The sequence below is a fragment of the Astatotilapia calliptera genome, chromosome 15 (genome assembly GCF_900246225.1).
Source record: "Astatotilapia calliptera chromosome 15, fAstCal1.2, whole genome shotgun sequence".
NCBI classification, from domain to species: Eukaryota; Metazoa; Chordata; class Actinopteri; order Cichliformes; family Cichlidae; genus Astatotilapia; species Astatotilapia calliptera.
This window is the reverse complement of record NC_039316.1, coordinates 32,344,240-32,357,892: the sequence shown is the minus strand read 5'-3', so window position 1 is coordinate 32,357,892 and position 13,653 is coordinate 32,344,240. Positions and strand designations below refer to the sequence as shown.

The following is a 13,653-nucleotide window of genomic DNA, read 5'->3' as shown; positions in this document are numbered from 1 at the left end:
CGGGAACAGAGGGAGCGATACAAAACTAAACCGGGAAAATCTAAGAATATGAACTCATGGGGAAACACAGGGAGAGACACGCAGCCATGAGGGACGACGCGACAGAGGACTGAGGGAGATGCTGACCTAAATACACAGAGGGATAACAAGGAAGTGAGAAGACACAAGGAACAGCTGACATGAATAACCATAACGAGACAGGGGCGACTGGACTGAACAGAATAAACATGAAAACGCAGGACCTTCACAATAAAACAGGAAACATGATGTGGGAGTAGAGGAGAGGCAGATCACAGCGAGGGAGAGTACAGACACGACACGCTGGGGAAACATGGAAAACCTAACACAATAAAACATGAAGGGAACCACGGCACAAGAACTCACACCACAATATAAACACAGACACAGAGGGAGACACAGAGGGCAGAGACACAAGGAGGGAATCCAATAAACTAAACTAAACAACCTAGGAACCATGGAATAAATAATGAACTAACAAAATACAAAAACACAAGAAAAACTAGGAACACTGGGACAAAATGACCCAGGACCATGACAATGATTCTGTGTTAAAAGACATTACCTGTGCTTGAAGCATATCTATGCAATTTTTATTTTAGCCAGAGTAGCTCAAGTAAGCACAGTGTTACATATTGGACATTGTAAACATAGCCTGGAGTAACAGAGGATAAACTTCAGTGTTCATTAATAAGTTTTTGTGCTTTTGGAGCCATTACTAATCTGTAGAATAGAATGAACAGAGGTGTGTCTTGCCATAACAGTCCCACAGCAGGCACCCTGCTGCCCTCTACTGTCAACAGTGATAAACATTTACTTAAACAAAACTCCAACCAGGTGAAACTTGTATCCCCGGCACACAAACAGTGTGAAATATACTATAGAATCTCAGCATAGATAGGGCTTGTTTATGGTTGAATGAGGCATGTTGTATAAAGTGCTCAGTGCTAAGGCAGAGTAGGAGAGTATAGCATAAGCACCAGTCTATCTACCATGCCAGACACAAAAGCAGCTGTTCACATGTCGGTAATAATGTTCATGATCAAAGTCAGTGGCTCAGACTGACGCAAAAGTGCCACTGACCTTCACAGTCAGCAAACAGCAGACAACAGGTCTGTTCTTGTTAGAATCATAACGTGCAGAAACTTTTTAGCACATGTGAAGTTGCATTCGTTTAGGTTAAGGACAAAATGACTCGCAAGCAAAAAAATAGCAAGAATAAATTAATTGTGCAAACCTATGATGATGCAATAGATAGATAGATAGATAGGAGTGGGCACTTCAGCAGTCAACAAGACTCTCTGATTTGGAAGTATTTTTTTTATTTTTGCAGGTTTATTTGCTTTATTTCATTTTTACAGGTTCTACAGTTTTTCTATGCTGACACCAGAGTTTAATATTATGTATGTCCTCGAAAAGCAATGTGTAAAAATGGCCATGATCATCCAGTCAAACACACAGTTTTAGAGAGAGTGGGTTGACTGAGAGAGAAAGAATAAGAGGACTAAATGTGTCGTGCAGGTACAGGAGACATTTATCAAAAGTGGTCACCTTATTCCGTCCGACTTCCTCCGGAGAATAACGGACTGTATTCTCTGAAGGAAGTTTGTCACATCATTTCCCAGTGTCACACTTGAAGGAGCGATCAAAATTAGGATGAAGTCACTGTACAGTATCTTTGAGTTGCACACAGGAAATACTCGTTTCTGCTCGAGCTAATTGAGAACAACCTTCAGGATGCCTTATCTGAAAGAGTGTCACTGCCAGAAATTGAAAAGCTTCTGCTTGATTCAGCAGAAGTGATTATAAAGTGGAAAAGAATTAAGACCTTCACATGCAACACCATGGGACAGCAGAGGTTAAATGCTCTTGCCATGCTGTCAGTTGAAAACAAATTAATTTATGGATTGGTGGAGATTGTGAAACTTTTCTTTCCAAGGAATCCATTTGAGTTTAGAATGCTTTTATTTTCACTGGAACAGAGTTTAAACGAAATTTCAATTTCTTTTACAATTACAACTTTTACCATCACAATAGGATTGCTCCATTCACTGGTTGAGGGCTCAGTAACCCCCAAATCCAATATCAGAGCTACCTACTTCTCCAAAACTCCAATCCTGTACATTCTCTGCCATATTGGTGTACTCTCTTTCAGGCAGATGTCAGGCTCCACAAGGTTTCTCATCCCTGGTTTCTTCTTAAAAATAACTTGGCAGGAATAATGGCATGCAACTTCTCCTGCTGAGTTACAGAGAGATGGGAGAGGTCAAGAGAGACAGAGTTAAGCCCAACAGGCATAAATTCCTCATTGATATCATCCTCCTCCTTGTTGAACTGCTTTCTTAGCACAGCACCTTGCCATTTAGCCAACAATTTGTTTTCAGCAGTAGGAAGTAATAAGAGTACCTGCTGTTCTTGGCTGAACGAGCTCTCCCTTGCGGCCCTGTTGTGACAGTACTCTGCATATGTCTCTTCACCAATTTGGTGTTTTGCTCCATTTTCTCCCTCATCTGAAGAATGTAGTCCAACACGCTCGTCACCTCTTTCCTCGGCCTCACCCAGGATTCCTACAGAACATCCAATGGTCCTCTCACCTGCCTGCCATACAGGAGCAGGTGAAAAAGGTGAAAAGCCGGTTCATGCTTGAGGCACTTCCCTATAAGCGAACAGCCAATCAGGAAGCCACATGTCCCAATCTTTAGCATCAGCTGAGATTAAATTCTTCAACATTGCTTTCAGAGTTCGATTGTATCTCTCCACCAAGCCATCTGTTTGGGGGTCTAAATACTGCTAATACCTTAAAGCTTATACACCTGCCTCAGGGTATGCAAAAGAAACTCAAAACCATCATCCGTCAAAATCTCAGATGGAGTATCCACCTGGGAAATAAAACCTGCAAGAGAGCATAAGCTGTCTGTTTAGCTGTAATTTCCCTAAGGGGAAATGCTTCTGGATATCTGGTACTGTAGGCACAAACCACTAATATATAGCGATTACTTGCCTGGGTTCACTCTAGCGGCCACACTATATACATTGCAATGCGACTGAATGGAACATCAATAACAGGTAAAGGCTTTAAAGGAATTTTTGGGACATTTTTATCACCAGCCAGCTGACAGATTGAGCAAGAAAAACTCCTCAACCTCTCTGTTCATACCTGGCTAATAGAACCTGCTGGCAATTCGGTCCCTTGTCTTCTTAGTTTCCAGATGCCCCACCCGTGGAATAATATGCCCCAATCTTAAAACTTGCTCCCGCTGCTGCTGTGGGAACACCAACCTTAGTCTGTCATCCCTGTTTGCTTTGTAGTACAACACTTGTCCTTTGACGAGTGTTGTACTACAAAGCTGGATGGCATTACCTTGGCCTCCAGTAACACTGAAAGGAAACTTTGTATCGTTTTTGATCAGGATATGTCCTTCAATGCACATACAAATATGTGGGACTGCTTTCCTTCATTTGTGCAAGATCTCTAAAATCATGTGACACTGACACACTAGTGTATTCATTTATTAATTTTAGACTGAATTATTGTAATTTGTTATTATAAGTTGTCTTAAAAACTCCCTTCAGTTAATCCAAAATGCTGCAGCAAGAGTACTGACTGTGAATAGACAGAGAGAGCATATTTTTCCTATACTGGCATCTCTTCATTGGCTCCCTGTCTTAAGTAATCAGGCCTCACAGTATCGTGTCACCCTCCCTGAGCCTGGTGATGCCAGGTTTTTCCTTCCCACTCTCATCATATGATTTTTGGGGTTTTCTCTTTATTATTGTAGGGTCTTTACCTTACAATTCAAAGCGCCTTGTTATTGTGACTTGGCACAGTATAAATAAAACTGAATTGAATTAACCAACACTGATAAGACTCCTCCTTCAGCTTGATTGCTCCTTTCACCTCTGTCCACCATATGGTTCAGGGATTACCACTCCCATAGATACCAACCACCTTGCAGCCACAGTCCCTTGCAAAATCTTGCCTCGTAGGGTGAGGATGGTTAAGAGTGAGGTGGTGGATGAGCCCAGAACTACACAGGAGGAGCTTGTTAATCATCTGAAGGCAGATGAATGCAGCTCACAGTCACCAAGACTGCCATTGGTAACACAAAATCCCTCCTGAGATGTGTCCAAACTACGAGAATTACCAGCAAAAAGGGTTTCCCCATCAAGTACTAGAAATGTTTTGTTTGGGGATCAAATACTTATTTCACTCAGTGACATGCATGTTTTGTCTAGTTTTTTTGTTGTTGTTGAGATTCTGTCTCTCTGGTCTGTAATCTGTCTTATTCTTCCTATCTTTCTCTATCTGCAGCTCCAGAAGACACTGTCAGAGCTGGATGAAGATGATCCGTGCTACGAGTTTCGTCGAGAGCGATTCACTGTCCATCGAACACACCTCTACTTCCTGCACTATGAGTATAAACCCAGCTCTGACAACACAGATGTCACTCTCGTCGCCCAGCTCTCTATGGACAGGTGCTGGTTTACACCCACACTTACAGAAGCTACACAGGTGTGTTTAGTTCAAAGTGGGCAGAACAATGAAGTGGAAGGCTTCCAGAGGTTTTAGAACATTGAAAATGTTAAGAAAAAACATATTAGAGCTGCTCCTGGTTAGAAAAAACCCACAATAAACAGCTGTGTTGGCAAATCTGTTGACTGATGAAGATCGAAGGAGCAAACCTCTTAGGTATGACATTGGGGGAGAAATATATTTACATATCTAGGCTAATGGTTTATATATATAGTCCTGCACTACCAAAGAATACTAGGATACTTAAAAAGCAGAAGCAAACATCCTTCCAGTAACAGCTCTTTTTCAGTTTGCAGCTTTTGTCATACTGTCAAATACCCAAACCTACCTGAAATGTTTAAAGGTTAGCCATTCGGCCTGTACTCTGCAGTTTTATGTTTTTAAAACCATAGACCAGGGAAAAGTATTTAACAGTCAGTAAAAATGACTACCCCCAGAACTTCTGAGCTTCTAGGTTAATAATTTTAGAGTCTAAAAGTGTCCTTGATTAACATCAGAAAGTGAGATCAGTTCATCTCTTATTCGGCAATAATCTGGATCAAGGCGATATAGTGGCATTAAAAAGGTTTATTTTCACATCTTCATGATGGGGAATGCTTGCAAAAATATTGACTGGTAGCAAAGTAGACAATACATCAACATAGTAAAACAATCAACAACTGACTGTATAACATACATGTAGTGGATGGAGCATTAAAATTCTTTACTTACTTACTAACAAAATCAAAACCAGTCTGTGAACCCCTGGCAACATCTGGTCGCTAGAGGAAAATGAATATTTCCTGATGGCTGCTGAGTGGTTGCTGGAGGTTGCTCCCTGTGGTTTGGTGAAATTGGCTGCAAAGACGATGCTGCACTGAAAAACATCCTTGTGATTGCTTTGTCCGCTAGTAAATTATCATAGTTAGTTATAGTTTGCATGGAAAATGGCAGTTTGTATTATTTTAGGGTCTTGAAGGGTATTGAAGCAACTGTTGTTTTGTTTTGGCACTTTTTTTATAAAATTGAATCGAATTGTCTGCCGACACTTAGAATAATGGATTACATTTAGAGCTTTTCGAGACCATCAAAGCACTTTACAATTCCACTATTCATTCACTCTCACACACTGGTGGAGGCAAGCTACAGTTGTAGCCACAGCTGCACTGGGGCAGGCTGATAGAAGCGAGGCTGCCATATCGCGCCATCGGCCCCTCTGGCCAACACCAGTAGGCGGCAGGTGAAGTGTCTTGCCCAAGGACACAACTACCAAGACAGACAGAGCAGGGGATCGAACCGGTAACCTTCCAGTTACAAGATGAGCTTCCCAACCCCCTGAACCATGGTCGCCCCGATAAAAGCTAACCACCAAATGGTAGCGTAACTTGGAAAAGTGCAAGTCAAACCAAAACTTTGCCTTCAGTGTTAACTAACAGAAACTAACACTTTTCAAAAATTTCATCTTTTACTTTAAAGGGGAATGATCTCCATTTCTTGTGTGCAGACCAGTCAGTGTTTTCCATACTGTCTATGGGCAACCATGGAAATGTGTTTGCAACTAAAGCAAATACAAGGAGGTTTTTGGTTCAGTGCTCTATACACCTTTGCAATCAATTCCACTTTGCTACAGCAAGCAGCCTCTTGCAACTACTCACCAGCTAGTCAGGAAATACACATTTTTTTCCTAATTACCCTAATTACCACTGACAGCCTCTAGGCCTGCCTCACTTGGGCTTCACCAATCAATTTCACAGTGAGTACCTGCAACTTCCAACCACCACTCTCAACTACTCAGTCACTGCGGTTGCCAGTGACAGAAATATGTGGTTTATAAAAAAAAAGACTTCTTAATTATTTTATTGACTTTTCATATTTTTATTCTAACATCAATTCAGAATAATCATTGTGAACAAAACAGAACAAGAACTGCCCACAGCTAGCAAGCAGACTTCCTTTTTAACATCTCAAATATTGCAATCCAGTAGTTGTATTTCATTGCAAGGTCTCCTGCTGTTTTCTGTAATATGAAAGAACAGCAGATGTTTTGTCATTGGCTGATATATATATATATATGTGTGTATGTGTGTGTGTGTGTGTGTGTGTGTGTGTATATATGTGTGTGTGTGTGTGTGTGTGTGTGTGTGTATATATATATATATATATATATATATATATATATATATATATATATATATATATATATATATATACATACATATATATGTATATATAATAAGTTATTTATGCCTGTGATCTGGTCTTGTAGGCTCCAGATGTTGGAGGCCATCTGTAAGCACTGGGAAGGCCCCATCAGCCTCGCCCTGTACTTGTCAGATGCTGAAGCCCAGCAGTTCCTTCGCTATGCTCAGGGCTCTGAGGTGCTGATGAGTCGTGGGAATGTCGGTTACCACATTGTCTACAAGGAGGGTCAGTTCTACCCAGTCAACTTGCTACGAAATGTGGCCATGCGACACGTCAACACACCCTACATGTTCCTATCAGACATTGACTTCTTGCCTATGTACAGCCTCTATGAGTATCTCAGGTAAGATGATTAAGTAAAAACCAAAGGACAGCTCTAAATGTTGATCTCATTCCTCATTGACACTGTGAACAATCACTTACCGTCTATGTGCAGGAAGTCTGTGGTGCAGCTGGACATGGCCAACACCAAGAAAGCTCTAGTGGTTCCCGCCTTTGAGACACTTCGGTATCGACTGTCATACCCGAAATCTAAAGCCGAGCTGCTGTCTCAGCTGGACATGGGCACACTCTTCACCTTCAGGTTAGACATGTTTGTCCCTGTCTGTCGTAGAAGGTATGTGAACCAGAAAAGAATAGTAGATTCGCAGATACGTTCTGTCAGTGGACTCAGAGGACGAGAGCAGTCTGAACAGCACTACTCTGAAGGGAAGGCGCACCAGGGGTGCTCAGTGCAGACATAAGACATGAGTGGCACTAACAGAAAGCTGCAATGAGGCACACATGACATCCAGTAAAACCAGCGTGACTCAAACCTTCTGCTTTACATCTGGAACAGAAGGATAAGAACCTGGTTTCACAAAATACTGATGTTAATAACTTTGACATAAATTAATGAAAATGTAATTTCATCTCACAGACATGGAGATAATTATATGCCTATGTTTAGTGTGAGTACAGATGCAACACTATACTGGTCAAAACTCTACATGGACTGCACACATGACTCCTGTGTGCAGTCTCTATGGGTGCCCAAGGCTCTTTGAGTCATATTCACTTTGCTTCAGTCTGTAATACGTCTTTTATCTTATGGTCTTATGGCACTCACATATATGGAGATAACTGTGCTGCCATCATAAATGATTTGGTCTGAATAGTGAGGTAAAAACTCAAAGACTCAATTTTCACATCTACGCTAGAGAAAGAGCTTTTAGCATCCCTGTGTCCAAAGTACCACCTAATCTTTTAGGAACTGTAGAGTGCATTTCTGCTCTGGTAAACTACTTTCCTTTTTTCTCCTTACAGATATCATGTGTGGACTAAAGGCCATGCACCAACTAACTTTGCCAAATGGCGGACAGCCACCACTCCCTACAGAGTGCAGTGGGAGGCTGACTTTGAGCCCTATGTTATGGTGAGGAGGGACAGTCCTGAGTATGACCGCCGCTTTGTGGGCTTTGGCTGGAACAAGGTGGCTCACATTATGGAGCTGGATGCACAGGTAACTCGGTGCTCCCATTGTCAACCTCAGTTACTCCCAAAATTGGGACTTTGTGTAAAATGTATCCAGTGATTTGAAAATCTCTTTAAGTCATATAATAACACATCGGTTATTTAAACTCACAACTGGACGAACATACAGTAGACTTATTAGCAACAGGTCAGTAACATGAGTGGATATAAAAAGAGTTTTTCTCAGAAGAAAATACAGGAAGAAAAATGTATCTACAAATTTTGCAACTAGCTTAATTCAGTTCAGTTTTATTTATGTAGCGCCAAATCACAGCAACGGTCACCTGAAGGCTCTCTATACTGTAAGATAAAGATCCTACAATAACACAGTAATGTTCCTAAACTGTGAAGACTGAACATCTCATTGTCTACAGTACATTATATCATCAACAGACTGAGAGAATGCAACACTTCACAAATCACCGTGTGTGAACACAGCTCAGAGTGCCGTCCGTACGTGCAGGTTAAAGCTCTATCATGCAGATAAGAATCATCTGTAACATTGATCCACAAACACTGCTGTCTCCGATGGACCAAAGCTCAAAGTGGAAAACGGATCTTAGGTCAGAGAAATCGGAACCAAAATGTTTTTTGGAAAACGCTGCGTCCTCTGGACTAAAGAGGACAGGGATGACCTGACTGCTTATCGGTGCTCAGTTCAAATGCCTGTATTTTTGATACTAGTGGGGGCATCAGAGCCTATGGAACTGGCAGCTGACACATCTGGAAAGGCTCCATCAGTGCTGAAAGGTATATACAGGTTTTAGAGCAACATAAAGACAGCAGGTGTCTTTATCATAGTTTAGCAGGACGATGCTAAACTGCATATTGCATCTATTCCAGCAGCACGGCTTCATAGCAGAAGAGTCCACACCATTCACCAGCTTAGAACATCTGGAGCCTCAGGACTGTTGAGCAGCTAGAATCCTCTATCAGATAAGACCAGGACAACATTCCTCTGAGAAATGTCAGCAGTTGCTCTCCTCAGCAGTTAAAAGAATCGTTCAAACCACCACCACCTTCAGACTGGTGTTTTGGACCTCAAGTAAAGTTAAAAGCATAGCTGATCAGCACAACTCATCACCAACTGGTGGCAAGTTAAGTCAGGTTGTAGGGGAAGACGCTAGATAGGTCTCATACTCAAGCTATTATTCTGAGGATACGCTGACCAGTCAGCTGACAGGTAACGGTAGGCCCTACGTTGCCAGAGTCACAAAGAGAGTGACTCTGGCAGTAGCTGAAGCAAAAACCTGGGTTTGGTGATGCTATGGAACAAGACTTTTAACTGACGTCAAGGCAAACTGACAAACTGTCAAGTGACTCAGAATAGAGAAGCATCTTCCAGCTCACCTGTATGTGGTGAGGATAGAGAGCTGCTGACTTCATATAAGGATATCGTTAGGTGGTGAATGTGGTGTGGCTATGGACTGAGAGGTGGAGCTGGTTGTCTACCGTGTGGAAGGTTGGGGGTTCACTCCCTCAACTTCCTCAAGTCTGCATATCAAAGCAAGATACTGAAGCCCATGTTGTTCCCCATCAGAGTGTGAGAGTGTGAAACAATGTTAGATTCTAAGAAATTGAAAAAAGCACTTCAAGCATTCAGAGTAGTACAAAAATGTATCAATTTATTAACTGACTTATTAGGAGGGTTTCTTTGAGCCCACTGACATCCTTTCCTTTGAGGAGGCAAATTGTGGGGGAAAGGGATGACTGGTCTATCCCTGGGCATGAGGTCAAGGAGGTAGTTAAACAAGGACATTTTTCAGTAGTTGGGGAGAGAGCGGTCTGGGCATCTTTGCCAAGACAACTGCCTCTGTAACCCAGACAAGCTGCAGTCGATGGATGGAAAACGTTTAAATTTCTCATTTAAGTTTGTTTTATAATGTGATACAGAATATTTTCAAATGATGAAATCCTTTTCCACTATATTCCATTCCATTAGGATAACTTAACTTAAGATAATTTTGATTTCCACTGTGTAATTTAACCACATTTATTTTTGTATTTTGAGGATTTGAGGATAAAGAAAGCTCAAAAGCTCAGTCGGTCAAATGATTGGACAGGTTGTATGGCTTTACAGTGACAGGTCCTGTTCTCTTTTAGCTGAAGAAGAAATCAGCATGCGACTCATTATGACTGGGTTTTAATTTTAAGAGGTCATAGGTCAGGTTTGACTGAAGTGCTTAACAATAGTCTTTATGCAAACATCCTTTTTTGGAGCATAAAAATGCAACTTCTAAAAGTCATAGAAACTATTTTGTGTTTATAAAATTTTTATTGTCACTATATCTAATGTCTGTGTGTGTCCTGTGACAGGTGTTGCTCATTGTTGAAAATATGAGAATAGTAATTATGTTAACTGCGCACTTCGGTTCAGTTCGACTGAGAATTTTAGCTTCTTATGCACGACCAAGAGGCATGTGGCTCATGCAGTTACATGTTACCAGATCAGATGGACTCAGGTATGAACGGTGATTCCTGAGGAATTCAGACTGAAAGTTTGTTCTTTTCTCTCCACAGGAGTATGAATTTGTGGTTCTGCCCAATGCTTTCATGATCCATATGCCTCATGCACCCAGCTTTGACATCACCAAGTTCCGCTCCAATAAGCAGTACCGGGTCTGCCTGAAGACCCTGAAGGAGGAGTTCCAACAGAACATGTCGCGGCGGTACGGTTTTGCCGCCCTTAAGTACATGACGGCTGAAAACAACAGCTAGCCACCACTGCGGACCCTCATAGCCCCAACTCTGAACTACTGACATGCTCCACAGGCTGCACGAGGGGAGCATAGTGTGAACGGAAGCCTGTGTGGGTCCTGGGGATACTTTGAGACTTAAGTCCCTCAGAACATTGGACACTGAGTGTGACACTGCAGGGGCTCTTTTGTTCCAACTTTGTCATCAGTTGTGGATAAAGGAGAAAATGTGTGAAGTGTTTCCTTCTCCCAGGATGTTAAAGCTATGAATGATCGCACAAGGGACTGCTGGGGCTGGGCCCCAGGTGTGTGGGCCTCAAGCTTCAGTTATGGAATATGATAGACAGCAAACAAAAATATTGCCTTGCCATATTTCTAAGACCAATGACAGTGTTATGGCTATGTGTAACATTATGTGTGTGTGGGTGTGTGTTTGTATGTGTATGTGAAGGTAGATACGTGTGTGTGTGTGTGTGTGTGTGTGTGTGTGTGTGTGTGTGTGTGTGTGTGTGTGTGTGTGTGTGTGTGTGTGTGTGTGTGTGTGTGTGTGTGTGTGTGTGTGTGTGTGTGTGTGTGTGTGTGTGTGTTCTGCCAGGACAGTGCTTAGCAGGGTGTAGAGCACTGTGGACTAAGCTTTCCAAAACTATGAAGTAACAGGAAGCTGCAGTATGACTGACAGCACAGCCCCGGCTCCAATGCAACCGATCTGCAGGCAGCAGGACAAAGAGGTCAACATGTTGACAGAGAGTTAAAAAACCTTGTTGTGACGAGTGAGACACACTCAGATACTGAGGGTAGCAGCCATCTGACCATCTGCTGCTGCTGAATTTGTTTCATGGCTGATACAGATCAGAATAAATCTTCCTACTCGTATGACAAATAAGCTAAAAGTGTAATAATGTCTGGAGACCATCCGCTTGGTTAATTTTCAGGGGATCTCCACATCAGCCCTGTAGTGTGTCTTCGGTTTTGGTACGACTACAGAATGTGACAGCAGATGGAAGCATTGTCGCTTAGTTAACTGCCTCCCATAACAGAGTGCAGCAACAAGGCCCAACAGTCAGCATTATCTATGAGTGGGTTAAATGGTTGATGGGTGGATGGGAAATCTATAAAAATCTACCAGTTCCAGTAAGGTGAGTCCCAAACACTTTCTTCCTCACGCTCGTTCTTTCTCCCTCTGGCCTCTAGTTTGACAGCAGTTCAATTCAGGTTTTTTTATATAGCGCGAAATCACAATAATAGGTCCCTGAAGGTGCTTTAATGTAAGGTAAAGACCCTACAATGATACTATAGCAGCCAAATGAGCCAATAACACAGTGCCAGTGTGCGCTCTCTTTGTTTGTGAGGTGTCACACCATCAGTTGGTGTATCGTCAACTTATTATTGGTCTGGTATGAATGTTGTGCCACTAATTTCGTGTTACCTGGAGAGGCTGTGGACAGACTGGCAGCCATAGAGTCCTGATAACAAGACACTACTGGGCATTAATGTCCTGTATGATATTATAAAGAAAAACTAAAGTTAGATACGGGTCTAAAGACATTAGGAACACAAATCACTGCAGGAATAATTTTGTAATCAATACAGTGAAAGTGAAACTGAACGTTTTGACTTCAGTGGAAAACATCATGAGGTCAGGTGAGGAAAGAAGTAGTGAAGCAGAATCCCGGTATTTAACCCAGATTTGTTTTGTCACCTTTAAAATGGTCCTGAAAGTTGCTGACCCACTAATCATCATGTGATTTGCCCCAGGAGTCACAGTGTGAAACGGCTGTGTAAAGGTCCGATCGCTCCTCCTGTGCACTTCACACATTGCTGTAGTCAAATTATTTAATCTTGGCAATACCTAATAAGGTAGCCACCCCAGGTATCATCCCAGGGTGGCTGTAGCTGAGGATCTACTGATCGCAAGGTTAATGGTTCGATCCCTGGCTCCAAGTTGCAGGGTCTCTCAAGCATCCATCAGTGTGTGAGTGTTAGCTAGGAAGCACTGAAAGGAAAGTGCTTCTGTGAATGTGGCGTGTTGTATAAAGTGCTCCAGGAGAGTAGAAAAGTGCTATATAAGAATCAGTCCATTTACCTTTTTTATTCATTTTTATTAAGTCTGCTTTACAAAGCGTTTCACACGGGAATGAGATTCATGCAAAGGTCATTTCAAGAAGAGTTCATTTATGGGCATAACAAATTGTTCAAAATATATATATCTTTGACTAGGATGTAGATGATGATCTGTGTTGCTTGTCAGTCCACTTATAGGACACCATCACTGCTTTCCTGTTATAGGAAATAAAGGCAGCGTTGAACCACGTTTCCTTAATTCACCCTGATATAATTATGGCTCACATTCTTCTGTGCAGCTTCACTCAGCTAGGAAAAGACAATCTGATTATCTGAGCACAGCTGCTGCCCTTGTGTTTCCTGCTGCCTGCTGTACTTCAGTCATGAGTGTGGTGGTAAAGCAACCTGTTACCTAAGCAACCAAAATGTAATAAAACTAACACATGCATTTTAATCCACATCAGTCCTTCTTCCTGCAGGTTAGGCGTGTAAAAATTGTTAACTGAAGGTGCAGTCAGCTGCAGTTATGGATTCACTCTTCCACTTTGAGCAGCTGGAGGCACCGCGGCCTCTGTCAGGTCCCAGCCAGGATCAGAGTGAACGCGTCATTAGGCAGCAACTTGTCACTCGGTCCTAGTCTCCAAAAAAGTC

The 13,653-nt window shown here is 42.1% G+C and overlaps 1 protein-coding gene across 4 annotated transcripts in view; it reads left to right on the top strand.

The window, feature by feature from the left end:
• Positions 1-11,384, top strand: part of large1 (LARGE xylosyl- and glucuronyltransferase 1) — a 63,915-nt gene extending 52,531 nt beyond the window's left edge. For all 4 annotated transcript variants that reach the window (XM_026194307.1, XM_026194304.1, XM_026194303.1 and 1 more), the window contains 5 exons: positions 4,331-4,494; positions 6,798-7,076; positions 7,170-7,316; positions 8,039-8,234; positions 10,766-11,384. In XM_026194307.1, the coding sequence (XP_026050092.1) occupies positions 4,331-4,494; positions 6,798-7,076; positions 7,170-7,316; positions 8,039-8,234; positions 10,766-10,963 (984 nt within the window). In that variant the 3' untranslated portion in view covers positions 10,964-11,384. The remainder of the gene's footprint in view (positions 1-4,330; positions 4,495-6,797; positions 7,077-7,169; positions 7,317-8,038; positions 8,235-10,765) is intronic.
• The last annotated feature ends 2,269 nt before the right edge of the window (positions 11,385-13,653 follow it).